Source organism: Panicum virgatum, chromosome 2N (assembly GCF_016808335.1).
Source record: "Panicum virgatum strain AP13 chromosome 2N, P.virgatum_v5, whole genome shotgun sequence".
NCBI lineage: Eukaryota > Viridiplantae > Streptophyta > Magnoliopsida > Poales > Poaceae > Panicum > Panicum virgatum.
This window is the reverse complement of record NC_053146.1, coordinates 60,051,004-60,064,988: the sequence shown is the minus strand read 5'-3', so window position 1 is coordinate 60,064,988 and position 13,985 is coordinate 60,051,004. Positions and strand designations below refer to the sequence as shown.

Below are 13,985 nucleotides of genomic sequence, written 5' to 3'. Positions count from 1 at the left end.
CAATAAATTTTTATCAAACTTGGACAGGTCATAGAAAATGGTATTAATATATTTCATGGTATTTTTTTCAAAATCATAGTATAGACTGCCTCCTCATATACATCATACATACATACACACTCGTCTCGGTATCGACGGATACTGATCAATTGAGCTTTTTCATGGTATTATAACTGAATATTATTTAAGAACCAAGAATATATTGTGCTAGAAATTAGTAGTCAAAATTATTCCTTTCAAGATTGTATTATTAACCCCCCTTTGTTTTCTAGATACAGAAAAAAGGACATACATTGCTTCTCATTAGAATTCTTACACTACAGCTGTATCTTCCTGTCTCCTATATCAATATGTTCGCTCCAACTCCAAGCCGTATATTTCCCACACGTGGCCTTGTATTGAACTGTCCTAATTTTTAACAGCTAAACCAATCTGATGCTGCACTTTATGCTTCTATTGAATTCTCTGTCGCATTTGATATATTTCTCCAAAGTACAAATGAAGGTCCAAGCCAGTGAGCAATAGTGCTGAGGTGGGTCCTGTAACCTTAAGGAAGGAAGGACGTAGGCAAATGGAGCGTACTGATATTTTTTTCTCAAAATCAGCCTCACTGTCTCTTTAGTTCTCTCCTATTTTGCCAGTGGTTTGGTCCATGCTCCTCTGACATCTAGTTATGTACTTATCGGCATCAGACACAGTAGCGTATGCCCTGATTACTCCTTGTAAAGATGATTAATTCACTTGTTTGCAGCCTGGCCACATCTTTGTTTCCAAAAAATCTATGAAGGCAATAACCTCCTTCTCCTGCAAGGCAGCAGATTAAAGGTCAGTGAGTTCATTGCAACTCCAAATAAATATTGCGAAAAGTGTATCTTAGTAATCCTTAATCTGGATTCTGGAGAAATAAAAAGACTAAATCCAAGCATAGAGATCTTTTTTTTTTGCAGAAAATAACACCAGGACATGAGCAGCTCCGAAGAAGCACTGGTTCTAAGGAACGCAGAAGGAAAACCCTCAACATGGTGCCAGTAGCACTAGCAACACAACAAGCATTAGTGGAGGTTGGATGCAGCCATGCAGGATATGGTTGAAATAATCAATAGGCACATCTAACAATGCTCTAGGTGACAAATATTTCTTCTGCAAGTACCAAATTAACAAATGGATACATTGTTAATTTTGGTATAGAAAAACACAGGAACAAGGACCATACATAATACTTGGAAAGAAAAACAATGAGTTCACAGTGCATACGTCCACCTAGCCAATAGCACCAACACCAGGATGTGCTTTTCCATGTACACTCTGAACATCTTCTGGAAGACCTCCGTAATTACTGTAGTTAAAAGACACTGTCATCAACCATCAGAAAATACTGGAAACACAAAACTATCATGTGTCACCAATTAAAATACTAAGAACAAATCATCATTACCTCAACTGTCAGCTTTATCAGTGAAAAGACGGACAGTACTATCTCTGGATTTTGTGTTCACATTGCACACAATCCTGAAGAAGCTAGCATTACATCACCAGCCTAATGTATATGTTCCTACACAACATCTTGATCCATTTCAGCTTTTGATTTCACAATACTGGCTTCTACCAGCTCATCACAAAGTGCAAGGGTTGACTCCAGATTATCCTCATTAAAATTAAAATCAATATAAAAATTGTATACATCTGGTTCAGCTGTCAAACCCTCCTTCCTCATCTCATCAAATAGTTTTCTTGCCTCAACAAATTTCTTCTTTTTATTCAGCAATCTTATAAGAGAATTGTACGAGGTTGCAGTAAGTCTGAAACCCTTCTCTATCATTTCATTGCGGAGATGTACTGCCTCTTTCATATTTCTCGCCTTGGAGTGCCCCTTGACCAATATATTGTATGTGTTCTCATTTGGCGCCACCTTCAGAGAATTCATCCTCTTATAGATTTCAGTGGCAGATTTCATGTTATTCCCAATGCAGTACTGCTTCATTAGAGAATTGTAGGTTACAGCATTGGGGTGGACATTCCTCTCCAACATCCATTCAAGCAGCTTCTTACCTCCTTCTACCCTACCTGACATGCAAAAACCATTCATCAAAACATTATAAGTGACAATAGTAGGCTTAATTCCTTTATCTAACATCTCCTGCAAGAGGCTGTGAGCTCTGTCAAGCTCCCCTGACTTGCAGAGTGCATCGATAAGAGTTGTATACGTGTAAACATCCGGCTTAAGACCCACTGTATCCATGTCTGCCATAGTCCTCATGGCCTGCTCCAGATTGCCAGACTTGCATAGGCCATTGATCAGGGAGTTGTATGTGCAAGCATTTAGCTCAAGCCCCTTGTTACACATCTCATGCAATAGCTCATTAGCAGCCTGAACATCCCCTTGCTTGCATAGGCCATCTGACAAAGCTGTGTATGTCACCACATTTGGTATCACTCCTCTCTGCACCATTGTATTATGTACCCGAAAGGCCTCTGCCATATTCCCCCTCTTGCAGTACCCATCAACAAGCACTGTGTATGTGACCTCATCGACATCCAGCCGCCTGGCCAACATTTCATGAAGCACCTTCTCTGCCTCTTTCAGTTCACCAGACCGGCAAAGGCCATTGATCAGCGTGGTATATGTCACCCCATCAGTTGCCAGACCTGATTTCTGCATCTTATCGAACCACCTTCTTGCAGCTGCCAAATCCCCTTTACTACAAAAACAGCTCAAGACCGTCGTATACACTGCCTCATCCAATATCACTTTATGCTGGACCATATCCTCCACCACCCTCAAAGCATCCGAAACCCGCCCTTTGTCGCACAATAATGCAACAACGCTTGTATACACGGTTGCATTTGGCTTCACCCCTCTTGCTACCATTTCATCCAACAGTTTCACCGCGCTCTCCAGCTCACCAATAGCACAGTAACCATGGACAAGAATCCCATACGTGACAACATCAGGCAGGAGCGCCATTTTATCAAACAGTTGGTGTGCATCATCCACACGGCCAGCGCCACAGAGTGCCTTGTATAGTATATTGTAGGAGCAAACGTTCTTGTCTGGGAGTTCTTGAAACAACTCGATGGCTTCATCAAGAGGGAGGCGGGAGAGCACAGCGTTGCAGGCCTCCGGCGACGGGGAAATGCCGTACTGGCGGAGGCGGCGCAGTAGGGGCGCGGAGGGGAGGCACTGGAGGAGGAGGTCGAAGGAGGCAGGGTCCGAAGAGAAGGCCTTGTAGGTCCTGAAGAAGTGCTCGACGAAATGCCGATGGGGCGAGGGGAAGCGGACGGCGCGAACGAGGATGGCGCGCGCGGTGACCGTGTCTCCGCGGGCGGCAGCGAGGTGGGCGGCGGCGGCCAAGCAAAGGAGGAGGTGCGGGTGGGGTTGCTGGTCGCGGCGTAATGGGAAGAGGAGGAGTAGCGGGAGGAGGAGGCCGCCGTGGTCCGGGTCGGATGCGATGAGCTGTAGCGCGAGGAGGAGGTGGATCGGGCGGAGGAGGGGTAAGAACGGGAGCGGCGGTAGGGTGCCGGGACGAGGCGACGAGACCACCACGGCGGCGAGGCGGCGCGCGAGGGCGTCGTCCTCCGGCGAGTCGGGGCGGGGTGGGTGGTAGTCCGGGAACGGGCGGGGCGAGGCGGTGGCCGTGAGGGACTCGGAGTCAGCCGACGGCGCGCGGCGATGGCGGCGGCGGCGTCGGGGCGAGGAGGAGGCGGGTGTAGAGGTGGTGGCGTGGCCGCGGCTGCGGCCGGCGGCGCCCACGTGCCGGACGGCTCGGGGAGGGGTGACAGAGGAGGAGCGCTTCACTGCTGCTGCTGCTGCTGCGGCGGCGGCGGCGGCTCGTCGGAGGAGCATCCGGCGCAGCCGGGTCCCCTGACTGCGGCGTGAGATGGGCGCTCGCCTGAGCGGGTGGAAGCCGGAGCCGCGGAGGTCGCTGCTGGGCCGTTGGATCAGGTCACGTGGCCCCGGTAGAGCTCCACGTTTGTTTCGCCCGGAAAATTAGCAGTATTAAATATCAACTCATTATAAAACCAAATTGTATAAATGGAGACTAATTCGCAAGATGAATTCATTAAGTCTAATAGTCCATAATTTGGCTATATTATATGCTAATGATGAATTAATTAGATTTAATACATTCATCTCGTGAATTAGCCACGGCTTACGCAATTAGTTTACAAGTAGCTTATATTTAATTCTTCTAATTAGCATCCAAACATTCGATGTTTAGTTTATAGTTACCTGTCCAGTGTTTCAGTGATGTTGCAGTGATTTGCCCAAGTTTGAAGCTGTGCAGACAAGAACTGTCTTGCTTTTCTTTTCCAAAAAATAGTAGATATAAATTCAGCGATCTGAAGTAGTTTTCATGAATTTTGTTGCATTATCACAATGAACAATTGAATATACATGAAAAACAAGAGGAGAAGGTCACATCCAGATCAAAGCTTGCCAAAAAAGCATGAGCTGGAACCTGGAAGTCCGTCAAATAGATCGAACCTCTCGAGTCTCATCTCTTTTAGAAACTCGTTTCATAAAAATTTGGCCAGTTTTCCCCTTTTCCGTTTCATAAAATATGTCTTCAATAAATATTGCTCAATGTAAACAGAAAAATAAAAAACCTGAAGTGGGACCAAGGTTACGTCGTCGTATATCTTCAGTTTCAGAGATTGGTTTGATCAACTATACAAGAGCTTCTCTTATGCCAAGTGCTTTGATACTTTCCTTGGTGTTTCCCACCAAACAAAGAGCTATGGAGTTTCAAATTACGAGTTACATTTCACTGACAGAGATTTCTCTTTTTTGGCGAATTGGCAGACCAGCGGTTGCACTTCATGGAAGAACACAGAGAGAACTCAGGTGATAGTTATCTTTTTAACATACAAAGGACGCCTTTATTAGTACATGATTTTTTTTAAAAAAAAAGCTATACAAAACAGCACAGCCCATGAACGTTTACAGTGGCTTGTTCCTTACCTTTCTGAAGACAAACCGGATGTTCACAAACTCGATGAGTCTCTTCTTATTCCGACCATAGCCTTTCTGAAGACAAACAGGATATTTACAAATTTGCGTGCATTTTGTAGGTTTACTGCTGCTGCTGTTTCACCAAGTTCCTTAGCACATAGTGAAGGATTCCGCCATGGTCAAAGTAAGCCCGCTCCACCTGCAAAACCAACATATTTGTTATTCCGTTACCATTTACATTGAAAATAAATACAATTTGAATTATGTTAAGCTTGTTTAAAATTCGTTGCTACGAATCATAGAAAAAACTAAAATCTAAGTGGGGGTGTACATGCTGCACTTGCAATAATGGAATGTAATGTGGTAGTGTTTATGCTGTGAACATTCCAGTCAACCTACATGCAGTTTTCCTAGAGTTACCAGTTCCATGTTACCGGAGAACTTACCAGAGTATCAACGGAGCTTGCAGGTGAAGGACTTCCCAGTATCATTAACAACTTCAACATCCTGCCCCGGTTGTATCTCACTAACATCGCTAGGGAGCCTTATCGTAAAGCGCTCATGACCTGTGAGCCCCAGAGAATCAGCATCCTCACCAGGCTTGAAGCACAGGGGTATCACCCCCATTCCCACTAGGTTGCTGCGATGGATCCTCTCGAAACTCTTGGCGATCACCGCTTTCACCCCCTGATGACATAAGTTTTGTCAATTAAATGTTGCAAATTTCTGGTAGCCAGAAAAGATATGGCAGTGATATGATGTGTATATACCAGTAACATAGGTCCCTTGGCAGCCCAGTCACGAGAACTTCCGCGGCCATATTCCTCTCCAGCCAGCACTATGGTGTCATATCCATCAGCTTTATATCTCTGTCAAAGACATGAAAATTGTGGTAAGACTGATAGGTGTACATGAATGATGTAATTTTTCTTTTGCCTTGGCTTTAGCTTTTCTTTTTGTATGTACCCTGAACTCCTTTTTCCTTTTTATAATATAACCAGTATGGGCAAAAGGAATTATGATGTCATAATCATCTGCATTTTGATAGTCAGATAGACAACGGAAAATGGCAAGTATATACTTGACTCACCCTTGACTATTACCTAAGGTTCTTTGTTCAGATGACAAGTCTGTACTAGTCTAGAATGAAATAAAAGGTTATCCTAATTGGTAATCAATTCGAATGGTATATGCTTGACAACAAAATTCTCTTGGCGAAGAAAAACTAACCATTGCAGCATCGAACACGAAAAGCTTCTCTCCAGTAGGAACGTGAACTGTCTTTGGTCCGACTTCACCATTTAACAGCCAATTCACAATCCTGATGTTCGCAAAGGTTCGTCGTGCCATCACTTCGTCATTGCCCCGCCGGCTTCCATAAGAATTGAAATCTTTTGGCTGCACACCACGCTCAAGCAGGTATTTGCCAGCAGGGCTGTCCCTGGGGATGCTCCCAGCTGGTGAGATGTGGTCAGTTGTGATGCTATCACCGAACTTCAGCAGGCAATAGGCATTCTCTACACTGCGTGGACCTGGTGGAGTTGGTGTTATATCCTTGAAGAATGGAGGATAATGAATATATAGGTGGAGTTGGGGTCCCATGGGAAGCGTTTTTCTTTTGGAACGGACAACTGGTTCCACATTGGGTTGCCCTGCGTGATTGCTTCATAGGTGCTCCTAAACATGTCAGGCAACACACTCGATTGCTCAACCTGGTCAGTGTTATAATCCAACCATAATATGAGATAAGGTGCATTCTATATTTTTTGAACTGAAGGTGCATTCTATATTTGGTAAATACATTCTGGACAATGTAGATGAGTGCAAAAAATTTTATTTACCTCTGCAATTTCTTCGTTTGATGGCCATATGTCCTTGAAGTACACATCATTTCCATCTCTTCCTTTCCCAATTGGTTCCTTCTCAAAATCAATATCAACCTGATGCAAATGCATACATATTGGGGGGCAAAATACAAGAGCTTATCCTTTGGCGGTGGCACCAGAAAAAAAGGAATCAATCAGGTAAATCACTGCTTACAGTGCCGGCAAGGGCATAGGCCACAACCAGAGGAGGGGAGGCAAGATAATTGGCCCGAACCAATGCATGAATTCGTCCTTCGAAGTTCCTGTTGCCAGAGAGTACTGCAGCAGCAATGATGTCTGAAAAGCATGCCAAGAAAATGGGATTTAATTTTCTGAAGTCTAATTGAGCATGAAAAAATCAGACATATGTGATTAGTTAGTAAGTATGAAGTTACCGTTGTCAGTAATTGCCTTAGCAACATCTTCATCAAGCTCCCCAGAGTTACCAATGCATGTTGTGCAGCCATATCCAATTAAGTTGAAACCCAGATTATCCAAATACTTTTGCAAGCCACTGATTTTGCAACATAAGTCAGGTTTTTCCTGATTTGAAGCTAAACAAACTTTCACATCTAAAACTACCAGGCTGGGGGAAAATACTACCTTTTCTGAAGATATTTGGTCACTGCCCCAGATCCTGGAGCAAGACTAGTTTTAATCCATGGATTAACCTGTAAATAGACCAATCTTACCAAAAGGCGTGCTGCATCAAGAGGTAATTTTGAAAGCAATGAAGACTCACCTCAAGGCCAAGCTCACACGCCTTCTTTGCAACAAGGCCAGCACCAAGCATGACACTTGGATTCGAGGTGTTTGTGCAACTTGTTATGGCAGCAATCACAACACTACCATGTCTAATCTCAGCAGGTTTTCCATGGAAGGAGAACTTCACAACTTTATCATGTTGCTCTTTAGGTACACCAAAGCCCTGCAATAACCCAAACAGAAATTGTAGAGACCCTAAGTGAGTTTACTGTTCTGTTGATGGGTACAACAGAAACCATGCAAGGATAGGCTATTTGACTATCATGGATGATGGCAATAGTGAAGTCAGTTTACTACTGTTACCTTAAAACCAACTTTATTACTGAGACAGGCATGCCAATCTGCTTTCATATCTTTCAGAGCAACACAGTCATGAGGTCTGTGCATAAAGATGATAAAGTACAATCATATTCAACAAAAACCTATGTGTTACCATAAGATCCAAGCATATCTAGAATAGAATGTTACCTTTTCGGACCTGAAACGCATGGTTCAACATCTGCTAGGTCCAACTCTAGATAAGATGAGTAAACTCTTTCTGTTTGAGTCTGAAATTGCAGTTGGATGTTAGACATATTCTTCTTCTGATATCTGAGATAGTTTGATGATTCTAACCTCGTTGTAGTCAACAAACATGTTGTTAGCTCGAAGATATGCCTCCACCATCTCAACCTATTTGTAAAGACATTAGAATGCAAGAAATCTATTGGACCAAAAAAGGAATGTCCAGATCACAATATATGGGATCCGTCTAAATGTTTATCGAGAAGACATAAGCAACTTTAGGTTGAAAAATGGAACTAACCTTTTCATCACTTCTCCCTGTCAGCTTCAAATATTCAAGGGTCACATGATCAACTGGGAAGAAGCCCATTGTTGCGCCATACTCCGGTGACATGTTAGCAATTGTTGCCCTGTTAGCAACTGCTAGCTCACTCATCCCCTCACCTACACGCAAAAACCCACCCATTAGTGATAGTTATTAAAATTGACAGAGTAAAATTGTGCACAAATAAACTTTTACCATAAAACTCAACAAACTTGCCAACAACACCATGCTTCCTAAGAATTTGTGTCACTGTCAACACTAGGTCAGTTGCAGTAACACCATCACGCAATTTCCCTGACAGTTTAAATCCAACTACACTAGGCAAGACCATGCTCATTGGCTGTTCGTTCAGAAAATATTGCATCAGATAAAATCAAAAGAAAGGTTGATATGCAAATATGAATATCTTAATGTGTACAAAGAATGAATATCTCTGTGTATTACCTGACCAAGCATTGTTGCCTCTGCCTCAATCCCCCCAACACCCCAGCCGGTAACTCCCATTCCATCAATCATGGTCGTGTGAGAATCCGTCCCCAGCACACTGTCAGGATATAAAATACCATTGGTGTTGAAAACAACTCGCCCAAGATATTCAAGATTCACCTGAAAAAATAGAAAGAGAAAAACATCAAATGAAACTCAAGAAGCATAACACAATTAAGGTACACAAAAAAAATTGGTAGTGAAAACTGTCCGGCCTAGAGAAAACCAAATTATACCTGGTGAACAATTCCTGAACCTGGTGGAACAATAAGCATATTATTGAATGCCATAGAGCCCCACCGAAGGAAGGCAAAGCGCTCCTTGTTCCTGTCGAATTCAAGCTGCATATTAGCTTGAAGAGCATTCTCTGATCTTACCACATCAGCTTGTACCGAATGATCAATTACTAGGTCCACTGGAATCTGCAAGCGAATAAGAAAAACATGAAATGTTGATAAATATTAGAAGATGATCAGTTGTGTGACAATTCTTGCATGGTGATTCTAATATCTTAAGTGTATTGAGTTCTGCCTACCAGGGGGTCAATCTTGCCAGGATCATCGCCCAGTCGGGCCATAGCATCACGCATGCTTGCAAGGTCAACAATAGCTGGGACGCCAGTAAAATCCTTTCAAGATAGAAAAGTCAATAGTTAATCTACGCTGCATGAAGTGAAGAATGAAATTAGGAAGGCTCCATGCACGCTACCACACCTGCAAAAGAACACGGGCAGGCTTGAACGGTATTTCCACTAGCTTGGGAGCAGTATTCTCCCAATCGATTATATTCTCAACATCCTTCTCTGTGATCTGGAAACCATCACAGTTGCGGATAGCTGACTCAAGCAGATACCGGATAGAGTATGGCAATCTTTCTGAAATGGAACGCATAAATGAATTACAAATTGTAAGGTGTGGTATGATGTATGTCCTTGGAGATCTTCATATTATTACGCATAGAAGCACTGGAACATTGCTCGGCTGAGGAGAGCTTTACCTATCCTTGGATCATTCAGTGCTGGCAAACTGTAGTACTTCCCGTACTCTCCGCCACCAGGCTTCGGGAGGCTTGTCAGGACATGACCGAAGCGGCTATTACCATCCGCTGCGGTCAGAACACATAGAATGATAGAAAGATCAAGATTAAAGAGTGGCAATGAGAACACAAGCAACAACCGTTAAGAATTCAAACCCGTTGAGATTTGGTTGGAAATTATTCAAGGAATCAAGAGTGATATGATCAGTGTCAACTGGATGCTTGAAACTACTCGATTGGTCACCTTATTAAGCATGGATTAGAACTTAGTAGAACGCTGCTTATCAACAGCACTTTCTTAAATTCGAAAAAGTTAAGTTCTAGCACCTCTTTTACCGTTAACAAGAGAGAGGGAGAGGTACTGCAGTCTGCAGCGTGAGGAATTTCGAGCAACACTGGCTGCGTATTTTCATTAAAAAAAAAACACGGGCTGCGTACTAGAAACGTGCATACCCATGGCGGCGAGCCCGCGCCACGCAGATGCTGGCCGCTCGGTGACCGCAGCGCCTGAGCAGCTCCTGCGCGCAGCCGCCGTTCCGAGGAGGCGGGACGAGGTAGGCGCGGGGAGCCGACGCTCGGAGGAGGTGGCGAGGAAGCGGGCGGCCCCAGCGAGCGGGCGGGTGGCTGCGGCGGAGGAGGAAGGGAGGCGGCGGAGGCTGTGGCGGAGCGTCGAGGCGGCCGCTCTGTACATCGTCGCTGCGCTGCGGCGATCAGCGAGTGATAAGGGGGGCCAGGCGGAGCTGCCTGCCACTGCCAGCAGAAAGGAAGGCTGATTTGGAGGGAAAGGGAAGCGCCAACCGCGCGCGAGAAGGTCCGCGAGCAGGGGTACGCCGGGAGGACAAGTGGGGAGGCGCCGGGGCGTTCTCGCGGGCGGCCTCTCGACGCTTCGTGAGCGCGTGTCAGTGCTCCGGCGTCTCGCTTGGCATCATGTGATGGTGATGGTGACTGAGCTGAGCATGGAGGCAGACAGGCAGTCGTCTTCAGATCGTGTGCAAGCTCAGTGACATTTCTTCAGGTTCGAACTGGCGCCAATTTCACTTAACTCCCCACCTGTAGTAAACTCTGTAACAGAGACAGAGCTCAGCTTGAATAAGCTTGGCCCAAGGAAAACCTCGACTGCTCAAGATCAGCTCGCCGGAAGATCACATTTCCTCGATGCACCTTTGTCTCGATCGGCGGTGAGTCGCCGACGAGATCCGCTCGGCAGTAGTGGGCGGCGCGACACAGATAAATCACACAAGAACTAGCATGACAACAACCACTTAAAGTCGATTAACAAACAACTCTGAAACATAACAGGTACCATACAAATATAGCCTGGTGGCAATGCTTGCTAGTACCAGGCACCAAACAACAGATGAGTCTCACCGAAACCTTAAAACACCACATCCAGGCTCCTGAACTCAAGACAGACACTAGCACAGCAGACACTAACACGGGGATTACCAAGTCAGTCACAGGCTCAGCATGGCGTCGGTCAGCGGGATCGCCTGCTCCTTAGTCTCGTCGGTTCTCCACACGTTGAAACCCTCGGTGAAGAAACCATTGCCGCTCCAACGCTGCAGACTCACTATTGAGTATGGCCCGTGCGAGTCCCCCCGAAGGTCCTCGTAGTGCCACATGTTCACAGTGGCCGTAGGCCAGTGAGCGTCTACGTCGTCGTCTCCTGGTGCTCCTGCTATGGCATCACCTGCGTTGAGTGAGTTCATCAAAAAACAATCTGGTTAGGGGAAAGGAAGATGCTTTACTTGTAGCATAGTGCTGACTGCTGACATATGAAATGGAGAACTGCAAGCCTACTACAGGCTCCGAAGTAGTAATAGCATATGAACTAGTACAGAATTTCAACATTGATTTGTCTGCTTCTGCTAATCATAAATAATGCCCTGAATCTTTTAAATTCTCGTGCATACAGTTCATCATTTGCACCAGTATATCACTGAGACAGTTACCATGAAACTGGTGGAAACATCAAACATCTACTGTACCAGAGAGAAATGCTGAAGTTCCATCGTTCCCATTCATGGCTCCCTACCTATCTAACAAAAAAAGATTACACATAAAGCCTAATCAACACTAGCCAAAAGGCACGGGATAACAACAGGCAGCTCAAACACGCCAGCATTTAGTCATGCCTTTAGATCTATACGATTCATTCAGAAAACCCAATAACAGAAGTCTGTAACCATCATGAAGACAAACACACAGCAGCTTTGTACTGCTCTCTGGCTATACTATAATGCCACACATAACAATACGTTATTTAACACCCAAGGAATACATCATTTTGACAAATAATCACAATGAATAACTTGACTGCGTAACACATTGTTTCTGCACTACAAAGACAAGAAAGTACCTCTGTTGTAGAAACCCGCAAAGGGATAAATCTCGAAGTTACTGGCACCTTGGCACAGCAGCCTTGATTGCATCGACTCGAGCTGGATCATGAACACGCCAGCCTCAACCCACACAAAAATTGCATTGCTTTCCTCATGATACCCCAGCAACGACGGCTGTTCCTGCATCCATTTCCTCGGGGGGAGGCAGCCCTCCAGTTGAACGGAGCTGTACATCGACCATCCACAGGCGTTCCCGCTGTCCCTCTTCCACAGCTTGATGCTGATTTCTGTCACCATGGCGAGCCCAAGCTCCTTCGCGTCAGTCAGCACAAGCTGGCATTGCCAGTAGAGAGACCCTGCCGTATATGCTGGCACCGAGATCATGGCTAAATTGCGTGTCACCGCGTCGAATTCAAGGACGAGGCTCCCCGGAATCAACCAGTAGACAGCGTTGCCGGCAAGCGTGCCGGGCTTGCTCGCGTTGCTGGCAGTAGACACGAACGGCGCCTGCACGGCGATGATGTGGCTCCACGCGCCGGACTCCGACGAGTAGACGGCAGCGACAGCCCGCCTGAGATGTGTCAACCCCAGCTCAAACCACACCAGGACTACCTGGAATTGGCTGGACCGGCAGTCGCGGACGTGGCCACAGGAGCAGAGCACCGCCCCGTGACGGACGTCCCCGGCATCCGGGGGCAGGGGCGCGCGGCGGCGCGCGCCGGTCATGGGGTCCCACACGAGGACCTCGCGGCGGGGCCCCATCGGGCAGAGGAGGAGCGCCCGGCCGTGGTGGCAGTCCAGAAACCTCCAGCTCCGGTGGTACCGGCCGCACGGAATTCGGAAGAGCGAGCCCGGGATACGGTCAGGCGGGGCGACGGCGGCGACGAAGCGGCGGTCGGCGGCGCCGAGGTAGGTGTTGTGGAATAAGCCGAGGACCGGCGGCGCGCGGTGGAACTCGCGGAACTCGCGGAGGAAGTTCCTGGAGGTGACGAGGTGGTGCCATCGCCTGCAGACGAGGGAGGCGCGGGGTAGGGAGGCGGGCCGCGGCGGGAGGCGGCGCAGTACCCCAGGAAGAAGGTCGTCGCTGTCCAGCACCGAGGACGAGGACGGCCGAAAGCGGGGGATGGGCTCGGGCTCGGGCTCGAGCTCGGGCCCGGGGCCCTCGGGCTGCTCCGGCTCGGGTTCGGACATTTCGACCGGCAGATTTGAGCAAGTGATGGCCTTGCACTAGCAGATCGACGCCAGATCCATGGGGCTAGGGTTTCCTCCAAATTTCCAAAAACTTCTATGAGATTTATCAATAGAGGTGTAGGATAGTCAATCAAATGATGTTAGGATAAAGGTATCACGGTGGTGGTCGGAGGCGGCGTTAAACCGCCGGAGACAAAGAAGAAGGTGGAGTTGAGACGACGCTGGTGAATGACAAAGAGGGTGTGTATTAAGTGGCGGCGGCGGCAGCAGAATACTTATAAAGACTAATAGTACTGAAGAAAAATTAGGGTTAGTAGGTCAGGAGATCTGGATCGTTGGTTTACGCCAGTGAGTGGCAAGGAAAGATGCATTAAGTGGTGGCGCTGTTAGAGGAATGGCCCAGCCCAAATAACAAATGGGCCTCTTATAAGGATCCGAGGGCCTAAATATAAATCTTGTATTTGCCAGAGGTTCGAAAGCTCCTCAGTTGAGGGGTTCTCTCGTATGAGGCTTTTTTT

At 46.5% G+C, this 13,985-nt stretch overlaps 2 protein-coding genes and 1 pseudogene across 6 annotated transcripts; all 3 read right to left on the bottom strand.

Annotated features, from left to right (window-relative positions):
- Positions 1 to 38: 38 nt before the first annotated feature.
- On the bottom strand, positions 39 to 3,951 carry LOC120661499 (pentatricopeptide repeat-containing protein At1g05670, mitochondrial-like). Of its 5 annotated transcripts, none has more exons than XM_039940386.1 (3): positions 1,436 to 3,951; positions 1,255 to 1,336; positions 39 to 804 (listed from the first exon to the last, which is right to left on the bottom strand). In XM_039940386.1, the coding sequence occupies exon 1, from the start codon at positions 3,842 to 3,844 to the stop codon at positions 1,553 to 1,555; it is 2,292 nt and encodes a 763-aa protein (XP_039796320.1). In that variant the 5' UTR covers positions 3,845 to 3,951; the 3' UTR covers positions 39 to 804; positions 1,255 to 1,336; positions 1,436 to 1,552. The 5 variants fall into 5 exon arrangements, with proteins under 5 accessions (XP_039796320.1, XP_039796318.1, XP_039796319.1 ...); XM_039940384.1 differs by having other exon boundaries at positions 1,255 to 1,352; positions 1,436 to 3,925; XM_039940385.1 differs by having other exon boundaries at positions 215 to 801; positions 1,255 to 1,352; positions 1,436 to 3,925.
- Positions 3,952 to 4,828: 877 nt separating this feature from the next.
- On the bottom strand, positions 4,829 to 10,710 carry LOC120661498 (annotated as a pseudogene).
- A 468-nt stretch (positions 10,711 to 11,178) lies between these two features.
- Positions 11,179 to 13,505, bottom strand: LOC120661496. The gene is made up of 2 exons (XM_039940379.1): positions 12,294 to 13,505; positions 11,179 to 11,624 (listed from the first exon to the last, which is right to left on the bottom strand). The coding sequence occupies exons 1-2, from the start codon at positions 13,465 to 13,467 to the stop codon at positions 11,389 to 11,391; spliced, it is 1,410 nt and encodes a 469-aa protein (XP_039796313.1). The 5' UTR covers positions 13,468 to 13,505; the 3' UTR covers positions 11,179 to 11,388.
- Positions 13,506 to 13,985: the final 480 nt, after the last annotated feature.

What these genes read in the sequence shown, in the direction of transcription:
- LOC120661499 (XM_039940386.1), bottom strand. Translation starts at nt 3,844, where the DNA reads ATGCTCCTCCGACGAGCCGCCGCCGCCGCCGCAGCAGCAGCAGCAGCA.
- LOC120661496 (XM_039940379.1), bottom strand. Translation starts at nt 13,467, where the DNA reads ATGTCCGAACCCGAGCCGGAGCAGCCCGAGGGCCCCGGGCCCGAGCTC. An exon ending in TGCGGGTTTCTACAACAGAG is followed by an intron (nt 11,625 to 12,293) that starts GTACTTTCTTGT and finishes CACTCAACGCAG; the next exon opens with GTGATGCCATAGCAGGAGCA.